Genomic DNA, 20,415 nt, shown 5'->3' on the forward strand with positions numbered 1-20,415 from the left:
TGAAGCTTCCTATGGATTCCAGCAGCATCAATGTCCATGTTGAATGTTCTGACGGCCCAATGTGCTTTGTGCTCCAACTCAACGGGAAGATGACATGGTTTCCCATAGATGAGTCGAAATGGGGACATTCCAATTGGTGTTTTGTAGGCCGTACGATATGCCCACAATGCATCATTCAAACGCAAGCTCCAATCCTTCCGGTTTGGCCCAACGGTCTTCTCCAAAATTTGCTTGATTTCCCGATTAGAAACCTCGGCTTGCCCACTTGTTTGAGGATGGTAAGGTGTTGCCACCTTATGTGTGACGTTATATCTCTTGAGCAAGGCTTCAATGGTTCGATTGCAAAAATGTGATCCTCCATCACTTATAAGAACTCTTGGCATTCCAAATCTAGCAAATATGTTAGTTTTGACAAAATCTGCAACCACTTTCGAATCATTAGTACGGGTGGCTTTTGCTTCCACCCATTTCGACACATAATCAACCGCGAGTAAAATATAAAGGAAACCATGAGATGAAGGAAAAGGACCCATAAAATCAATACCCCAAACATCAAAAATTTCGACCCCATGGATAGGTGTCTGCGGCATTTGGTCATTTGGACCTATATTTCCGGTTCTTTGGCATCGATCACATGTTATGCAAAAAGTTCTTGCATCTTTAAATATAGTAGGCCAATAAAAACCACATTCAAGTACTTTACGTGCCGTCCTCTGAGTGCCAAAGTGACCTCCACATGCATAAGTGTGACAAAACGTTAAAATTGAATTAAACTCCGATTCATGCACACACCTACGAATGATTTGATCTGCACAATATTTCCACAAATAAGGATCATCCCACACATAAAATCGAGCCTCCCTTTTAAGTTTATCACGTTGGTGTTTATTTAGGTCGCTTGGAATTTGTTTAGACACCAAATAATTCACTAAATCGGCATACCATGGCTCACTTACCTCGACGGACATCAATTGCTCATTTGGGAATGTCTCTGGGATAGGTACGGCTTCTTCTTCATGTACCATGCGGCTCAAGTGGTCAGCCACCACATTTTCACTTCCTTTCTTGTCCCGGATTTCGATATCGAACTCTTGAAGTAGAAGCATCCAAGTGTCACGGGATGACTCTTTAAGCCTTCCGCCCGTGTGGCACTTAGACTTGAATACCTCGATGAACAAGCTAAGTAAGCCTTCGAAGCCTTGCTTCCCCGGATTGAATCACAAAGAAAGCTAAGATAGCTTGGAGAATGCTAAAATCTCTTAGAAGATGGGAGAAAGGAAGCTTTGTATTGAAACTTAGGAGAACTTTACAATTGCTTACAATTCTTGGATGCTTTGGCCAAATGGCCTTGCCTCCTATTTATAGGCCTAAGTAACCTCCTCAATGGAGGGTTCTAGATTTCCCTACTTACATCCAAAAATATCTAGAATAGTTCTAGATACAACTTGCCTAATCTAGATTGTTCTAGGTGAGGCTTGAATTTGTACACTTGTGTGGATTGTTCCGGAATGCCCTAGATTATCTTGAACGCTCCGCCATGTTCTTGATTTTTCCGGGATGTTCCGGAAGCTTCCATGAAGACAAGGCTTTATGGGCTTAGATATATGATGTCTTGGGCGTTTTCTTTGTTTGTAACATATAGCCCGTGACATCCTCCCCCACTTAAGCCGTCGACGTCCTCGTCGACTCTTGCCTCTCGAATGTATTAATCAGGTCCTTATATTGCCATAAGGACGTCTCCTTCTCCCATGTTGCTTCGGAGTATGGTAGCCCTTTCCATTTGACAAAGTACTCCACATGCTTTGGTTGTCTTGGTCGCACTACGACACGTTTGGCTTCGATGCTCTCCACTTCTTTGTCAAATGCCTCCGTCATCAAAGGGGGTGCTCGATGAGACTCACCTCGGCTTGGTTCCTCATTGTCTGCATGATAAGGCTTCAAGTTGCTCACATGGAACACCGGGTGAAACTTGAGACGGGGTGGGAGTTCCACGACATAAGCGGCTTTGCCAACCTTCTTGATGATAGGGAATGGTCCCTCATATTTCCGCAACAAGCTCTTGTGCAAGCCCCGAGTACTCTTGTGCTGAGACGCATTAAGCTTCACAAAGACTTGGTCGCCGGTTTGGAACTCCACATTCCTTCGCTTACGATCCGCCCATTTCTTCATCTTCTTTGAAGCCTTCTCCAAATGACCTCGAGCAAGTTCGTGGGCTAATTGCCACTCCTTAGCAGTTTTGAAAGCGGCTGGACTATTCCCCGTGTAGCCAGTCACGACCGTGTTCGGGGTCAAGGGTTGTTGCCCTATAGCCAACTCGAACGGACTTTTCCCCGTCGACTCCGAACGTTACAAGTTATAAGAGAATTGGGCAACATCAAGTAACTTAGCCCAATCTCGTTGATTGGCACTAACATAGTGCCGCAAATAAGTCTCTTACAATGCATTAACCCGCTCCGTTTGTCCATCAGTTTGGGGATGAAAAGCGGTGGAAAAGTCTAATTTTGAGCCAAGTAGCTTGAAGAGCTCCTTCCAAAATCTACCCGTGAAGCGAGCATCTCGATCACTGACTATGCTCCTCGGAATACCCCAATACTTCACCACATGCTTTAGAAACAAGCGTGCAGCTACTTCGGCTGTGCACTCCACCGGTGCGGGTATGAAAGTGGCATACTTGGTTAATCTATCGACCACGACGAATATAGATCCACATCCATCAGACTTGGGCAGATGTGTGATGAAATCCATGGTTAAACACTCCCATGGTCTTGATGGGGTGGGAAGCGGTTCCAACAGTCCTCCTGGTTGCCTTTGTTCCACTTTGTCTTGTTGGCACACAAGACAAGTCTTCACGTAGGAATCTACATCATCCCGCATTTGTGGCCAATAATAAGCATTGCTCACCAAAGCCAACGTGCGGTGAGTGCCAGGATGTCCTGCCCACATTGAGTCATGGCACTCATTCAGGATTTCTTTCCTTAAGCTTCCCCACTTTGGGACGTAGATCCGCTTGCCCTTGGTGTATAGCAAGCCGTCTTCAAGCCAAAACCTTCTTGTCTTCCCCTCCTTGACAAACTCCACAATGTTCTTGGCTTGGACGTCATGTGATAAACCTTCTCGGACACGGCCCAAGAGATGGCTTTGCGGCTTGAGTACCGTAGCCATTAACTCTACTCGTCTACTTAGAGCATCGGCCACCACGTTCTCCTTCCCTTGCTTATACTCTAGCTTGTAATCAAACTCCGCTAAGAACTCTTGCCACCTTGCTTGCTTAGGTGTGAGCTTTTGTTGGGTTTGAAAGTAGCTAGTGGCAACGTTGTCCGTCTTGATGATGAAGGGAGTACCAAGCAAGTAATGCCTCGAAACTCTAAGGCAATGGACGATGGCGGTCATCTCCTTTTCATGGGTCGTGTACCTCTTCTCGGCATTGTTTAGCTTGCGACTTTCATAGGCTATCGGATGTCCCTCTTGCATCAACACTCCTCCTATGGCAAAGTCGGAAGCATCAGTGTGCAACTCGAATGGCTTACTAAGGTCGGGCAACCTTAGTACAGGCTCCTCCATTAGGGCCTTCTTCAACCTCTCAAAGGCCTCTTGACACCGGTCCGTCCATTCTCATGCCTTGTTCTTCTTAAGAAGGTCTGTTAAGGGTGCCGCTATGGCTGAATACCCTTTAATGAATCTCCGATAGTAGTTGGCTAGCCCCAGAAAGGATCGTAGTGTTGGTACCTTGGTCGGCGGTTCCCACTCTTGAATGGCCTTGATCTTGCCCTTTTCCATCATAAGTTTCCCCTCCTTTATCTTGTGGCCAAGAAATTCTACTTCTTTTGTGGCAAAGGAGCATTTCTCCTTCTTGACATAGAGTTCATGCTCCCGAAGGGTCTTGAACACTATGCGCAAGTGCTTGACGTGCTCCTCCAATGTCTTGCTATAGATAACGATATCATCAATGTAAACCACGACAAACTTGTCAAGATAAGGATGGAATACCTTGTTCATCAATGTGCAGAATGTTGCAGGGGCATTGGTCAGACCAAATGGCATGACTTTATACTCGAACGATCCATATCTGGTCATCATCGCCGTCTTCGATTCGTCTCCAGGGGCTATCCTCACTTGGTAGTATCCCGATCGAAGATCTAACTTTGTGAAGTACCTTGCTTCACCAAGTTGATCGAATAAGTCGGCGATCAACGGAAGTGGGTACTTGTTCTTGATGGTAATCTTGTTCAATGCTCTATAGTCGATGCACAACCTTAGGCTACCTTCTTTCTTGCGTTGGAACAAGACGGGTGCACCATATGGAGGGTTGGATGTAGCCAGCATCAAGTAGCTCGTTGAGTTGCGTCCTCAATTCCTCCAACTCGGGTGGCGACATCCTATAAGGTGATTTGGAGGGAGGCTTAGCACCAGGCTCTAACTCAATCGCATGGTCGACCTCTCTCCTTGGTGGCAACTTCTTTGGCAGTTCCTTAGGCATCACGTCCGCAAACTCCATAAGGACGGCTTCCACTTGTTTCGGCAAAGGCCCATACTTCTCCTCCCCTTTATTCAACATTAGGGTTGCAAGAAATGTGACCTCGCCTTTCTTCCAGGACTTGGCAAATTGAATTGCCGACAAGTGTTGGGTACACTTCTTGGCTTGCCTCTCCAATGGCACCAGGCAAGGTTGTCTTCCGTCGTCCAAGATACAGAAAATATTGTAGAAGGGAATGGGAAAGGCTCGTACCTTGTCCATGAACTCTAACCCAATGACTACGCCATAGTCGTCCATCTTGACTATGGTGAAGTCGATCTTTCCCTTCCATGCGCCAATGTCTACTTGTACATTGCGCACAATTCCGACAATGGGGGTGGCAGCGGAATTTACCGTCTTCACGCTACCGGGCTCCTTCGTGACCCGGAGGCCAAGCCTTGTGGCTTCCTCCGACGTCATGAAGTTGTGGGTTGCTCCCGTGTCCACCAACACACGCGTTGTCTTGTCACCAGTCTTGACGTCGACGAACAATGATCCTCCCTCAACTTGAGCCTTAGGTTGTGGGAGGGTTGTTTGGATGGCATTCAGTAGACGGATGCATCCCATCCTTGCATCGTTACTCTCCTCGGCCTTGTCCTCCTTGAAAGCCATGGCCTTAAGGGCCTTCTTTTGTGGGCAATCTCGCATCATGTGAGGGCCGTCGCATAAGTAACAAGTGGGTTGCCAAGACTTACCCTTGCTTTTGTCATGCTTATCGGCTTTCTTCTCCTTCGGTTTGCTTGTCTCAGCCTTATCCTTCGACTTATGTTCTCCCCCACTTTTCTCATGGTTACCCCTCTTCCCCGTGGACTTGGAATCACCTTGGTGGCTTGATTTAAACTCAATCAAGGATTCGGCGGCGGCAATGGCATCAGACAATGTTTGCACGTGTCTCCTTTGTAGTTCGAGTTTTGCCCAATTTTGCAGTCCACTCATGAAGTACATGAGCTTGTCTTCCTCTAACATGTTGGGCACCTCGAATAACAAACTCACGAAGGTGTTGACATAGTCTTTGACGCTCCCCGTTTGCTTGAGCCATCTTAGTTTCTCCTTGGCTTCGTACTTGGCATTTTGGGGATAGAAGTGCAACATAAGATCTTTCTTAAATTCATCCCAAGTGGTGAGGGAGAACGTACCTTGCTCAATCTCCATGCTCCGACGACGCCACCACATAAGGGCATTGTCAGCTAAGAACATCGTTGCCGTTGAGATTTTGGACTCGTCATCTTCAAGCTTCAGGTACTTGAAGTATCGCTCCACGTTCCACACGAATATGTCGAGCTCCTTTGCTTCCCTTTTCCCATTATAGGATTTGGGTTTAAAGGAGTCGATTACCTTGGAGTCCAACGCCTTGATTTCCCTCGGCCTTTGCACGAATTGCTTCACGACTGCTTCTTTACAAAACGCCACATCTCCCTTAAGTTCCCTTGTGTCTTTTATCTCTTCTTGAAGCGCCACAAACCTTGCCTCTATGTTGTCAAGGTGAACCTGGACTTCCCTCCGCATCTTGTCTGCCATGGTGTTGAGGGCGCCAAGGAGCTCATCTCGTAGCCCTTCCACCATGCCACGCAGTTCATCCTTACCATTGTCCACCATGGTTTGGATTTCCTCCTTGTCGACAACGTCCTCATCAAGTCGAGTATCGAACTCGAGTATGGTTCGTTCCACCTTCTCGAGTCGCTCCTCCATGGTCTCCATCGATGCTTGCAAAACCTTTAACTTTGGCTTGCTTTTGGCAACGTCTTGGACCTCGGCAGTACGCTCCCTTGGATTGGAGACTCCAGACACCATCTCTCCACTTGCCATATCCTACTTTCCTTCAAGTGATTCACGAACTAGGCTCTGATACCAGCTGTCACGGGATGACTCTTTAAGCCTTCCGCCCATGCGGCACTTAGACTTGAATACCTCGATGAACAAGCTAAGTAAGCCTTCGAAGCCTTGCTTCCCCGGATTGAATCACAAAGAAAGCTAAGATAGCTTGGAGAAAGCTAAGATAGCTTGGAGAATGCTAAAATCTCTTAGAAGATGGGAGAAAGGAAGCTTTGTATTGAAACTTAGGAGAACTTTACAATTGCTTACAATTCTTGGATGCTTTGGCCAAATGGCCTTGCCTCCTATTTATAGGCCTAAGTAACCTCCTCAATGGAGGGTTCTAGATTTCCCTACTTACATCCAAAAATATCTAGAATAGTTCTAGATACAACTTGCCTAATCTAGATTGTTCTAGGTGAGGCTTGAATTTGTACACTTATGTGGATTGTTCCGGAATGCCCTAGATTATCTTGAACGCTCCGCCATGTTCTTGATTTTTCCGGGATGTTCCGGAAGCTTCCATGAAGACAAGGCTTTATGGGCTTAGATATATGATGTCTTGGGCGTTTTCTTTGTTTGTAACATATAGCCCGTGACACAAGGAATAAGCCTTGGTTTAGTCTCCTTTTTGGTGAGTAAGTACTTCAACGCTGCATGATCAGTGTAAATGATAACTTTAGTACCTAGTAAATAAGAACGAAATTTATCTAAAGCAAAAACGACAACAAGAAGTTCTTTTTTCCGTTGTGGAGTAGTTCAATTGGGCATCATTCAAGGTCCGGGATGCATAATAGATGACATGTGACTGCTTGTTCTTCCTTTGGCCTAAAACAGCTCCTAATGCATAATCCGAGGCATCGCACATAAGCTCAAAAGGAAGGCTCCAATCTGGTGGAATAATGATGGGGGCCGAAGTGAGCATTTCCTTGAGGTGTTTGAAGGCTTTCTCACACTCCTCATCGAACTTGAATGGCACATCCTTTTGGAGAAGTCGGCAAAGGGGGTTGGAGATTTTTGAAAAGTCCTTGATGAATCGCCTATAGAATCCTGCATGTCCAAGAAAAGAACGAACCTCTCTAACTGAAGTAGGAAAGGGTAAGTAGCGTACAAGATCTATTTTTGATTTGTCAACTTCAATCCCTTTGGCCGAAATTATATGCCCTAAAACTATGCCTTGTTTTACCATGAAATGACATTTTTCCCAATTTAAAACAAGGTTAGTTTCAATGCATCATTCTAGGATTAAAGTGAGATTATGTAAGCAATCGTCAAACGAATCTCCAAATACACTAAAATCATCCATAAAAACTTCAATTATTTTCTCCACAAAATCTGAAAATATACTTACCATGCATCTTTGAAAGGTGGCCGGTGCATTGCATAAACCGAATGGCATGCGACGATAAGCAAAAGTACCAAAAGGGCACGTGAAAGTCGTCTTTTCTTGGTCATCCGGAGCTATGACAATTTGATTGTATCCCGAATATCCATCAAGAAAACAATAAAAAGAATGATCGGCTAACCTTTCAAGCATTTGATCAATGAACGGCAAAGGGAAGTGGTCCTTCCTTGTGGTGGCGTTGAGCTTCCTATAATCGATGCAAACTCTCCAACCCGTTTGAATGCGTGTTAGCACAAGCTCATTCTCAGCATTCTTCACCACCGTCACTCCGGATTTCTTTGGCACTACTTGAATTGGTGAGACCCAACGGCTATCCGAGATAGGATAAATCACTCCGCAATCAAGTAATTTGATAACCTCCTTCTTCACAACTTCCATCATTGGAGGGTTGAGCCGACGTTGAGCCTCTCGAGTTGGTTTAGCCCCCTCCTCTAGAAGTATTGATAGGAGCATATTCATGCGACTTAAATGGCTTGTTCTCGTGCATTTACGTTATGTTTCTCTAGTTATTTTAGTCCTTTATGCTTCTTTTGTGTGTTTTCAGGTTCTAAGGGCAAGGTATGCAAAAGGATGCCTTTTGGAGCCTTTTGGAGCAAATTAGAGATTGGAATGGATATCATATGCTTGGAGCCAAGAGGATGGACGAAATTAAAGACTTGAAGTAGGAAAGTTAAATCCTAAAAGACCTCATGTTTAAGCATCATTGAAGACTCCTACGCATTTTAGAACACAAAAACAACATTCCTTGCAACCTTAGGACATTGTCGTGTGTTTCCTTGTGTCTCCCTTCCTTGCCATGCAAGGAAGGGCTTTGTTCCCTATTTTAAACACTTAAAGCATTCACTTATCATATCATTCACTTATTATAAGCATTCACTTATCATATCATTCACTTATCAAACCATTCACTTATCACTTCCATTCACTTATCACTTATCACTTCCATTCACTTATCACTCACCACATATCATTCATTTATCACTTAACATATCATTCATTTGTCACTTAATACATCATTCACTTATCACTTATCATACTCATAATCATCTACACATTTCAACCATTTAAACATATGCATTTCAACTCACATGCATCATCATCATGCAACCAACCTTGCCACATGCTTTCCAAGCTTTCCCCCTTCATCATTAAGCCACATTCACTCCCATTTCTCTCCCCTTAACAGCCCTAAACCGTGCATAATTAAAGGACACCATTCAACACACACATGCACCAAAAGACAACATTGGCATGCATCACATGCATTTCCAACACTTCCCCCTTTGTGCCGTGCCTTCCCTTCCACTTTCCAACCACATTCTTTCAATTCCCACTTCATCATTACACCACCTAAGCCACATGCACTCCCATTCTTTAATTCAGCCACTTAATCATTCAACCACAAAACAATCACACAACACACCAACACACATGCATCCTGAAATTCTTTGCCGTGCAATCACATGCATTTCCCTTGACATTTTCAGCCATCACACTTCATCATTACACCACCATTCACTCTTTAACCCACACACACTTCACACAAACAACATTCACATGCATTCACATGCATTTCCAACACAAAACACACTCAAAACCGTGGCCACCTTTGCATTTCAGCATTCCCATTTGCATTTTCAGATTTCCAGCTTTCCAACCTAGCCACATTCACATGCATTCACTCATAATCATTCACCAAACTTGCAGCCACATTTCCACCCACCTCCTAGCTGTCATGTTCCCTCCATTACTCCTATAAATACCCTTGCATTCATTCATTCAATATCATCTCATTTCATACACAACACATTACAAACACATTCTCCCTTCCCTAGCCGTGAGCTTCCCATCTCTCCCCTTATAATCCAAACACCATCCTTCCATTTCCATCATTCTCCACTTCATTCCACATACACCTAAAGCCCTAAACATCTCCTTAGACCTTGTGCCACAACGAAGAGGAAGAGAAGAGTGCCTAAACGTTCATACAATTCAAGTTTGAGTTGTTGGAATGTTTGGGTGTTTCTTTGATTTCAATGTTTAAATTCAATTCTCTTTGTTTTGTACGTATGAGGAATGGAAGAGAAGAGTGCCTAAACGTTCATACAATTCAAGTTTGAGTTGTTGGAATGTTTAGGTGTTTCTTTGATTTCAAAGTTATGAGGAACTAAACCCCCTTTAGCTAGGGGGTGATTCGAAACTATGTTTATACTTGCAATATGAATTGATTAACTTTCGTTGGAATTTCATAAGTTGTGGATTCAATTTGTTTAACCGTTTGATTGATAACTTATTTATGAATGTTTATTAAGAATGCGCACTTAATTTTCATGCATAAATATGACGCTAGAATATAAGTGAATTTCACCTAATCGTTATGAACTTATATTCACAAGTAGTGGAGGTTGCTTATAAACAATCGCGTTAAATGAATTCTTGGCACTAGTTTCATGCTCATCATAGTAACGAATGCCTCGTCAACACTTATAGTTTTCATAATGCTTAATGATCTTTGATTGTATCTTTATTGTGCTTTTCACGTAAAGGACTTTTGGAGAATGTGGTGAATTGCGTTGCGCTAACCCATCCAATTCATTAACTTAAGGAGAACTTGACGGTTAATTTAAGCGGACCTAATTAACCCGGGGTGTTGAGTTTCATAATTTATCGAAAGACCAACTGAGAATCAATCTTGTATGCAAGCATAACATGTGTGGAGAAGAACCCCTTAGCTAGCCTTCATTTCATTCATTCTATCACATATTCATATTTACATTCTGCTTAGTTTATTAACTTGTTTTGTTATTTCAATTTTCGTCAAATCAAAACTCTTCCCCCCTTTTTACTTTCTTGTTCTTTAGTGCTTAGAATCTGTTTAGTTTATGTTTTAATCAAGCCATAATCTTAAATTCGTCCAAAATTAGTTTTGAGTCTTTTGAACTTGTTTTGAGTCTTTTGGTTTGTCTTAATGTTTTAAAGTTTAGTTTTGCATTCTTTGAGTCTAGTATAGTGTTTTAAACTTTATTTTACGTTTTTTAGTCAGTTTCCAAGTGATTAACAATCCCTCCTAATCCCCGGTCCAGAACGATCCCTACTTATACTTATACTACAACTTGACAAAAAGAGGGTTTAATTTGTGCGCGTATAATTCTCGCATCAAGTATGCGATGCATGCATGTTGTAGGGCTAATTCCCTTAATATCGGCCAAGGTCCATCCTATGGCTGTTTTGTGCTCTTTCAACACGCGAACCAATTTCTCCTCCTCCATTGCCGTGAGTGATGAAGAAACAATGACGGGCAACGTTTCTTTGTCTCCCAAATAGACATACTTCAAGTGACTTGGCAATGGTTTAAGTTCAAGAACGGGTGCCTGAATCACTGAAGGTAATAACTTGTTAGTAGAAACGGGAATTGAAATTGGGTTTGGGGGCTTACCTTGATATTATGGCGATGATTCAAGTGAAGCCACCATTTCGGCAATGCTATCATCATGCACGGCCAGATTTGGTGCTCTTCCTATTCCTTCGGCAATTGTGGTTTCAAGTGGGTCTTTGTCCAATGAATCAAGAAAATCCTGCGCCAATGACTCAAGTATATCAATAGAGAAACAAGAATGATCGTCATTAGGATATTTAATAGTTTCAGAAAGATTGAAATCAATAACTTCCTCATCAAATTCCATCGTTAAAGTTCCTTTGAACACGTCGATCTTAGTGCGGGCTGTTTTCATGAAAGGTCTCCCAATTAGGATCGGCAATGGTGTAGAATGGGGTGAATCCTCTATGTCAAGCACGTAAAAGTCCGCCGGAAAGATCAAATTGTTAACCTGCACCAACACATCTTCCAAAACTCCTTTTGGATAGGCATTAGAACGATCGGCCAATTGAATAATCACACCATCGTTTTTAAGTTCTCCCAAGTTCATAGATGCATAAATTGAGTAAGGCATGACATTAATTGAAGCTCCTAAATCTAGCATAGCATGTTCAAATTTAGTATTTCCAATAACACAAGGAATTGTAAAACTACGTAGATCTTTGCATTTAGGTGGTAGTTTTCTTTGTAACACTGCCGAAACATTCTCACTTACCTGGACCACCTCTTTGTTTGAAATCCTCTTCCTTGTGGTGCAAAGCTCTTTCAAAAATTTCGCATACTTAGGAACTTGCTTAATTGCATCAAGGAGCGGAATATTGACTTGAACTTTCCTAAAGGTTTCCAGAATGTCCTTCTCATTCTCTTCTTTCTTTGATTGCCTAAATCTGCTAGGGAAGGGCACATTTAGTGGAATAGAACTTGACAAAGTCGAATTTGGACTTACCTTAGGGGTGTTGGACGGTTTTGGTGTGGTAGATGGCTGCGGCAAGGTTGGTTCCACCCTTGCCGTGGCCTTTGTGCCTTGTTGATTCTCTTCTTGCAGCAACATGTCTTCTTCTTGACTTGTTTTGGATGGATTTGGGGTGGTTCCAACTTCCTTACCACTTCTCAACGTGATTGCCTTGGCAAATTCGAACCCTCCCTTTGGATTGACAATGGTTGAGCTAGGGAGCTTGCCTTGGTCTCGGAATTGTCCTACAAACTCCGCAATCTGTCCAATTTGTTTCTCTAAGTGGTCCACCCTTTTGTCTTGGTTTAGCATCGCTTTGGTTTGATTTTCTTGCCCCTGAGACAAATTGGTAAGTAACTTAAGAAGTGTAGCATTATCTAAAGACGTACCTTGATTGTTTTGGGCGGATTAGGGTGGTATTGGATCATTGCCGTAGGTTTTAGTGTAAAACCCCGGGGGTTGTTGCCTAAAGCCTCCTTGTTGTTGAGGTTGTTGAGGCTCCCTCCACTTGAAGTTTGGATGGTCTCTCCAACCCGGATTGTATGTGTTGGAATATGGATCATTCCTTGGCTGATTTTGGCTTGGAAATCCAATGGCATTTGCATTTTCCCATCCCCCATTCTCAATCAATTGAGGGCATTTGTCCGAAGGATGTCCTTGGATAGAACATACACCACATACACATGGACCTTGAATCCTCATTCCTTCGGCCATCTGAGACACAATAGAAGTAAGATTAGCTAATTAAGATTGAATGTCGGATTGGGAACTTACCTCATTCACTTGCTGCCGTGGGGTGTCTCTTTGACCAACACCTTCATATTGTTGTGCATTCAACGCTCTATTTGCAATTAAAACCTTGGCATCCACGGGTGTTTTGTTTACCAAAGCACCTCCTGCCGAGGCATCTAGCATTTGTCTCTCTATTGGAAGAAGCCCCTCGTAGAAATATTGAATTAAAAGTTCTTCCTTCATTTGATGTTGAGGGCATGATGCAACTAGAGTCTTGAAACGTTCATAATATGCCGGAAAGGACTCCCCTTGGTTTTGTTGAATGCCACTTATTTTCTTCCTCAAAAGAATCACTCTTGAAGTTGGGAAGAATTTCTCTAAGAATGCCCGCTTCATGCTTTCCCAAGAAGTGACGGTTCCGGGTGCCAATTCGTATAGCCAATCTTTAGCCTTTTCTAGAAGAGAGAATGGAAAGGCCTTCATCTTCAAAATGTTCCCATCGACATTGATAGGTGTCATACTCGAACATACCACTTCAAACTCCTTAAGATGCTTGTTTGGATCTTCCATGGACAACCCATGGTATTTGGGAATGTGATGCAACAAGCTAGACTTCAATTCGAACTCATCGGTCTTGCCTTGGGCAGCCATAGGATATTGGATGCACAAAGGTATGGCATTGTCTAGTCCCGAGGCCGAAAGTTCCTTGATTGTTCTATTGTCCGCCGCCATGCTTTCCTCTTCTTCAAATTCAGATTCGGAATCTGAACTTGAACTTGGTGGATAAGGTTCCGGTTGCTTCCTCTTTCTCCTCAAAGTTCGTTCAAAATCGTCGTCAAAATCCAATATGTTTGCACGAATAGGTTGAGAACGACGAGTCATAAACTAGTACCTGAAAATAAAGAACACAACCAAATCAGCAATCTATAGGCACGACACACTAAAAAAAAAAAAAAAAAAAAAAAAAAAAACAACACGAAGACAACAAAAAGACACTAAAAAGACACGACACAAACAAAAAGGGATTAGCAAATTTGCTAATCCCCGGCAACGGCGCCAAAATTTGATGTGAAAATTAACTTGACACACAAATTAAACCCTATTTGTGACAATTGTAGTAGATATGTAAGTAGGGATCGTTCTAGACCGGGGATTAACTAGGGATGCTAATCTATGTAAATAAGACTCAAAAACACTAAATTAGACTCTATGGACTCAAAACTAACTTTAGACACTTAAAACAACAATCAATACTCAAAAAGACTCACTTTTAGACTCAATAAAGGTTTTGGACGAAAATAGGACTTAACTAGGCTCAAAAGACTCAAGGAAAACAAGTTTTGACTCAAATATGAAGGCTAAATACATGGGGATTGTTTTTGACGAAAATAAAACTTAAAACAAAACTTTTGTAGAAAACACTTTATAAAAACGAATTTAGATAAAACAAATGGGTAAAAGGCTAGTTAGAGGGTCCTTCTCCACACATGATATATGCATACGAACCAATGTCCAGTTATTACTCCTTTAGACTATGAATGACAACGCCCCAAATTAGTTGCATCGCACAACTAACTCTCAAGTTTTCCTTATGTCATTGAATTGAATGAAAACGCATTACAACCAAATTATCTTTTTCAAGTTCTTTATATGAGATGCATAACAAAGATACATATCAAAAGTCATTAAGCTTTGTGAAAACTGTAAGCGTTGACAAGGCACTCATCACTATGAAACGCATGAGACTTATGCCAAGGAATTACTTAACGCGATTGTGACTAGCAACCTCCACTACTTGTGAATATAAGTGAATAACAACTACGTGAAACCCTCCTATATTCTAGCATCAAGTTTATGCATGCAAATTAAGTGTTAACCCCCAACCCACATACATAAACCAGTTTTAATAACTTAGATAAGCAAATCACATTCATGCCTTAAGTAATAATAACCGAACGTAATTAATTCATATAAAACATATAATCATGGCTTCAAATTCTCCTCTAACTAAAGAGAAGTTAGTTCCTCATGTTCGCAAAACAAAGATAATTAAATTTAAACATTGAACTAAGACTAAGGATAGAAAGAACCAAGAAAAATGCTCCACACTCCAATGGCATGCACGGCACTCCCTTGGATGGCAGATTGCACAAGTCCTCCTCTCCTTGCTTCCTTGCTTGCGGCACTAAGGGGTTGTAGAATGGATTGTGGTGTTTGATGGATGAAAGTATGAATGAATGAATGTGTGAGTGGTTGAATGAATGGTGCGGCATAGGGCTGTTTATATAGGCTTAATTAGGCACACTTAGTGAAGGAAAAGGATTGCACAATCCCATTGAAAAAGGGTTAATTCAAGGCAGAAATCAAATGGGAATTGGAATAGGGAGTTCGGCTAGGATTTAGGGATTCTAGAAGGTTTTGGTGCGGCATGTGTATAGGGCTGAGATAAGGTTTCTAGAAGGGATGGTTTAGGGCAGATTCCTAAACCTAAAGGGCCAAGGATACATGATATTTGTGTAGGAGAAGGATTGCAATTCCTAAACCTACAAGGAATGGAGTTCTTGCGGCAATTGAGTGGATAAGGCTTCTAGAAACTGACTTAGGTGTTTAAATGTATAAATAGTTCCCTCTGATTAGCTAGGTTTAAGTCCTAACCTGATTTGGATAGGATAGAATAGGATAATGTTAGAGATAGGATAGGATAAGGTTTCTAGGATAGGATAAGATAAGGTTGGATAAGATTGGATAAGGTTCCTTGTTTCTTGCTTCTTCCTTATCCTCTTTGCATTTGGACTTCCTCCACCAGATTTCTAGCCTTTCCTATCCCTTCTTGTCTTCAATTTCGTCCATCCTCTTTGCTCCATGGTTAAGTTATCCAATCCATGCCCAAAAATGCTCCAAATAGCCTCAAAATGCACTTTCTTGCTCCTTTTGTCATTAGGACCTAAAAACACACGAAAATAACTTAAAAGACTGAAATAAATAGTAATTAACTCACTAAATGCAAGGAAACAACATAACTAAGTACCATAAATATGCTCCTATCAGCTTCTCCTCTCCAACTGTAGGTGGCTGCCTTTCATCCCATGCAGCACATGCATATATATATATATATATATATATATATATATATATATATGTATATATAAATCATTAAAAAAAAATATGAAAATGGTATTGGTGCTGTGACTGTGCAAATAATGGTCTCTAGAGAAACAAATGAACATGGTCCGTATGTGGAGAATGCAATACAGCGAGGAAGCCCACTGAGGAACAGTCGTGCCATCTTCAAGCCACTCACAATTGCATGCTACTATTGGAGAGTCAAAAAGATAAAAAAAATAAAAAATAAAAATAAAAAAAGAGGATGGTACTGACAAAATCATTGAAAGATAGAAACAAAAAAATGGGGAGGATGGTGAATCAAGCACCATCTAAAAAAGAAAAAAAAAAGGTTATGGGATGGTGCACGGCATCATTTTGAAAATATAATTAGGAAAAGAAAAAAAAAAGGAAAGTACCACATGTTAGTTAAATATATGCTCTATTGTATTTGGCACAATACACTGAATAAAATAAAGCATGTCTATTGATGTATCTGAGAAATTACAAAAAAAAAAAAAAAAAAAAAAAAAAAAAAAGTTAGCTTTCACAAAGGTTGCTCATGTGACGCCCCCAGTACTTGGCGGAACTTCAGGGAGAAGAGGCACAAGAGGTTAATTATTCGGAGCCTCAATACTTGGTTGAGCTCTAGATGACGAAGGCAAAAAGTGCCTCTGGAGTCCAGCCACAAACCTTGAAGGTCACTTTGAATCCGACCTTCGGAGTCCTGCAGTTGATCAAGCTTCCTCTTTATGCCCATAGAATAATTTTTTGCAAGCAGGTGCCAATCTCTATTCTCGCACTTGAGCTGTTTGATCTCTTGTTTAAGATTTGCCACCTCGGCCGTCAATGATTCAACTTGGCGAGTTCGAGCAAGTAGACGTTGGCCCATAATAGACACATAGCCCGCGCATTGAACATTGAAAGCCAAGGAGTCTTAGACAGCCAACTGAACACTATAGCCGTTGTTGCATCCCTCACCACGGAGTCTTCAACTGTAAGAGGGAAATTCGAAGAAAAGAAAGATAGGCGCCATATATTACCTTGATGCGGCACGCCTGTATCGCTCCCGAGGCTTAAATCTAAGCAAATATTAGATGGGTAGGCCATTTTCAAAAACAAAAATGGTAAAAGAAAAGGGTTGGATGGAGTAAAATCTCATAAATACACTAGAGACAATTTTCATAAAAGGGCAATCTTCAAAGTGTGCATGTTGGATATGATCGATACATCTATAAAAGGAAAGGCAACGCAGCCACCAATTCAAAAATCGAAGAGACACCACTCTCCGAATTTCAAAAGCCGTATTTTCCTGCATAAAATCCGTCAACACTTTTCAGACACAACCTCAGCTTGTCAGATAACACGTGTAACTTTGTTAAGGATCTCTGACAAAGTTGAAAACACATGAAGTTCACTATTCCAACTACCACACTTTTGCTGACAAGCGTGGGTGACAAGGTCACACCCGCCACTACCTGGTATTGGAAGATCCCTATATATGTCGAGCTTTATCCTCCATGACAAGACACACTTCCAAAACGCCTGACTCTTCTTCCTTGCCAAGAATGCATCTGTAACCAAACTTCTCAACATACTCAGTTTTCTTCCCCCCTGAAAACACTTCTTCAACCAGGTCACACCAGAGCAAATGTATCTTATATCATCAGGGTCGAAAGCAAGAGTATCTCATAGCATGCCTTCTCCCTGTCCTTTTAATTGTTCTTGTTCTTCCCTACAGGATAAGGAGAAAGAGAACGATCAGTCGACACTTGGAATCAAGCTTCCCATCAAGAACCAACTGCCTGGAACCCCTTCCCTGATTGCTTACCTAGCATCGCTCTCGAGTACTCCTCTTCAACTGCTTATGTACTTCCAAAGAAGATACCAGATGCCTAGAGAAAAGATAAGGCAAGCAAAAAATGATACATCGAAGCATGTGGAGACAAGCACAACAAATACATATGTTGATTCATTCGCTACTTCTTCAAAAGCAAACATATCTCATATCATCAGGGTCGAAAGAAAAGGTATCTTAAATCATGTTTTTTCCCTGTCTTTTGCTTTGTCCTTGCTCTTGCCTACAAGGCAAGGAGAAAGAAAACAATCAGCCGGAACCTGAAATGAAACTTACGATCAGGAACTGATTGCCTGGAATCTTTGCTTGGTTGCTTACCTAACATTGCTTTCAAGTGTTCGTCTTCAGCTGTTGATAGGTCTCGAATTTCCTCAATGAATACTCCAAGAACATTTGATATGATGTTGGCTCTTTACACTGAAGCTACCAAGCATGGATGAGTCACTGAGAAGTGATGCTCTAAATGACCATTTAAATGCAAAAGGTTGCGCACGACTTCTGCTATGCAAAAGAAACAAGCAGACAAGAATGCAGCATGATGAGCTATAATAAATCACTATAGCACGATGCCCTTCTCTGTAGAACCACATAATCCAAACGGAGGAGTCTAAGTCAAATCCAAGATCACATCGTTGCTCTAATCCAAGAGCTTGAGAAGCCTCGGTGGAGCTTGAAGAAATCATAAGTTCGATTTAAGATCAAGTGTCCACCACCCTTGAAGATCATATCGTTAACCAAACTGCTCGAGTATGAATTGGAAAGATTGAACAAAGAAACAGACCATCACCCTCACCTCGTGCCTACTTGCCATGTGTTCGAATCCTAAACCGCTCGTGGTCCTATTTAAATTCAAGATCAAGCCCCAACAGCCCTTGAAGAAATCACAAGTCCGATTCAAAATCAAGTGTCCACAACCCCTGAATCAAATTCAACTCCACATAAAAGGAGTAAATTCTGACATTTGGTGCAAGTCTAACAGAAGAAACGCCCCAGCCAATGGAAAGTCAACAATTGGAGGAAACCAAATGATAGGAGCATATTTATGCGACTTAGTTAGCTTGTTTTCTTGCATTTACATAGTTAGTTTCCATTTATTATAGTGTTTGAAGTTATTTTCGTGTGTTTGTAGGTTTAAATGGCAAAAGAAGCAATAAAGTGCATTCTGGAGCTATTTAGAGCAATTTTGGGCTTATTATGGATAACTTGCATATGGAGGAAGGTAGATGGATGAATTTGAAGTCAAAAGAGGCTAAGAACATGCAACAAATCTAGAGAAACAAGTTTGAGACAAAGAAGATAAGGAAAGAGCAAGAAATATGGAACATTATCCAAACAACCTTATCTTATCCAAACCTTAACCTATCTTATCCTAGCCTGATCTTCTTCTACCTTACTTTTAGCTGCAAGAGGACCTAAATACCTGATTTCTAGAAGACCCTATCTGTTCCTAAAAGGGTGCCACACCCTTCCCCTTATTCTTTCTAGAAATCCCAATTTATGCCACAAAATACATAGTTTCTAAAAACCCTAATTTCTGGCGAATTTCCCTAACCTTTTTCCTCTTGGATTCTGACTTGAATTGGCCCTTTTCCTTATGGATTTGGATTGTGCAAGTCCATATCGGAAATTAATTGGGCTATGACTCCTTTCCCAAGCCTTGTGCCACACCTTAAGAACCCTAATCCTTTATTTCTGCTAAGTTCTAACCCTAATCTCTAGGGTTTGGCATGCCACACATATATATTCATGCTTATGCCATAGAAAACCCTACACACGCACAACCATTAATCTTTCCATTCACTCATTCATTCCTTCAACCACACCACACACCACACACCACATATTCAGAAAAACATCTTGTGCCGCAACCTTGGGAAAAGAAGGAGTTTACCATGGCTTCCATTAGAGAAGGAGAAATTGTGCCGCAAGCAATCTACATCCATTGGAGATTTTCAGAGTTCTTTCTTCTCTCGTTTCGTTTCCATGTTTATTTTAATTTGGTTTTCAATTGTTATGAACATGTGTAACTAAGTTTTTCTTAGTTGAAGGTGAATTCAAAGCCATAGACATATGTTTTATATGAATTGATTTTCTCCAGTTTTTGTTCCTTGAATTGTAAATGCAATTTACTTAACTAATTTATTGAAAACTTGTTCTTATGTGTTGATTAAGGATGCATACTTAGTTTTCATGCATGAATTTGATGCTATAATATAAGGGAACTTCACCTAATCGTTATGAACTTATATTCACAAGTAGTAAAAGTCACTAGTCATGATTGTGTTAAGTAAATTCTGGGCAAAAGTATTTATGTTGTTCATGCAGTTCACAGTTACGAATGCCTTGTCAATGCTTATGATTTTCACAAAGCTTAATGATCTTTGATTGCCTTGTCAATGCTTATGATTCTGGGCAAAAGTAAATTCTAGGCAAAAGTCACTACTCATGCAGTTCATAGTTACGAATGTCTTGTCAATGCTTATGATTTTCACAAAGCTTAATGATCTTTGATTGTATCTTTATTATGTTGTTCATGTAGGGAACTTGATAAGAATAATTTGGTTGTTGATGCATATTCCATCCAATTCAGTGAAACTAGGAAATCTGAAAGTTAATTTGTGCTTCTCACGATTAATTTGGGGCATTGTCATTCATGGTTTAAAGG

General features: G+C 41.3%; 1 protein-coding gene and 1 pseudogene across 1 annotated transcript; both read right to left on the reverse strand.

Moving 5' to 3' along the window:
* Positions 1-1,267: 1,267 nt before the first annotated feature.
* On the reverse strand, positions 1,268-6,391 carry LOC148695078 (uncharacterized). Its single transcript, XM_088698223.1, has 2 exons — positions 4,313-6,391; positions 1,268-2,262 (listed from the first exon to the last, which is right to left on the reverse strand). The coding sequence occupies exons 1-2, from the start codon at positions 6,317-6,319 to the stop codon at positions 1,663-1,665; spliced, it is 2,607 nt and encodes an 868-aa protein (XP_088554349.1). The 5' UTR covers positions 6,320-6,391; the 3' UTR covers positions 1,268-1,662.
* A 402-nt stretch (positions 6,392-6,793) lies between these two features.
* On the reverse strand, positions 6,794-13,672 carry LOC148695079 (uncharacterized; annotated as a pseudogene).
* Between the last annotated feature and the right edge of the window lie 6,743 nt (positions 13,673-20,415).

This window comes from Pyrus communis, chromosome 8 (genome assembly GCF_041283825.1).
Source record: "Pyrus communis isolate YQ-2024b chromosome 8, ASM4128382v1, whole genome shotgun sequence".
Classification (NCBI taxonomy): Eukaryota; Viridiplantae; Streptophyta; class Magnoliopsida; order Rosales; family Rosaceae; genus Pyrus; species Pyrus communis.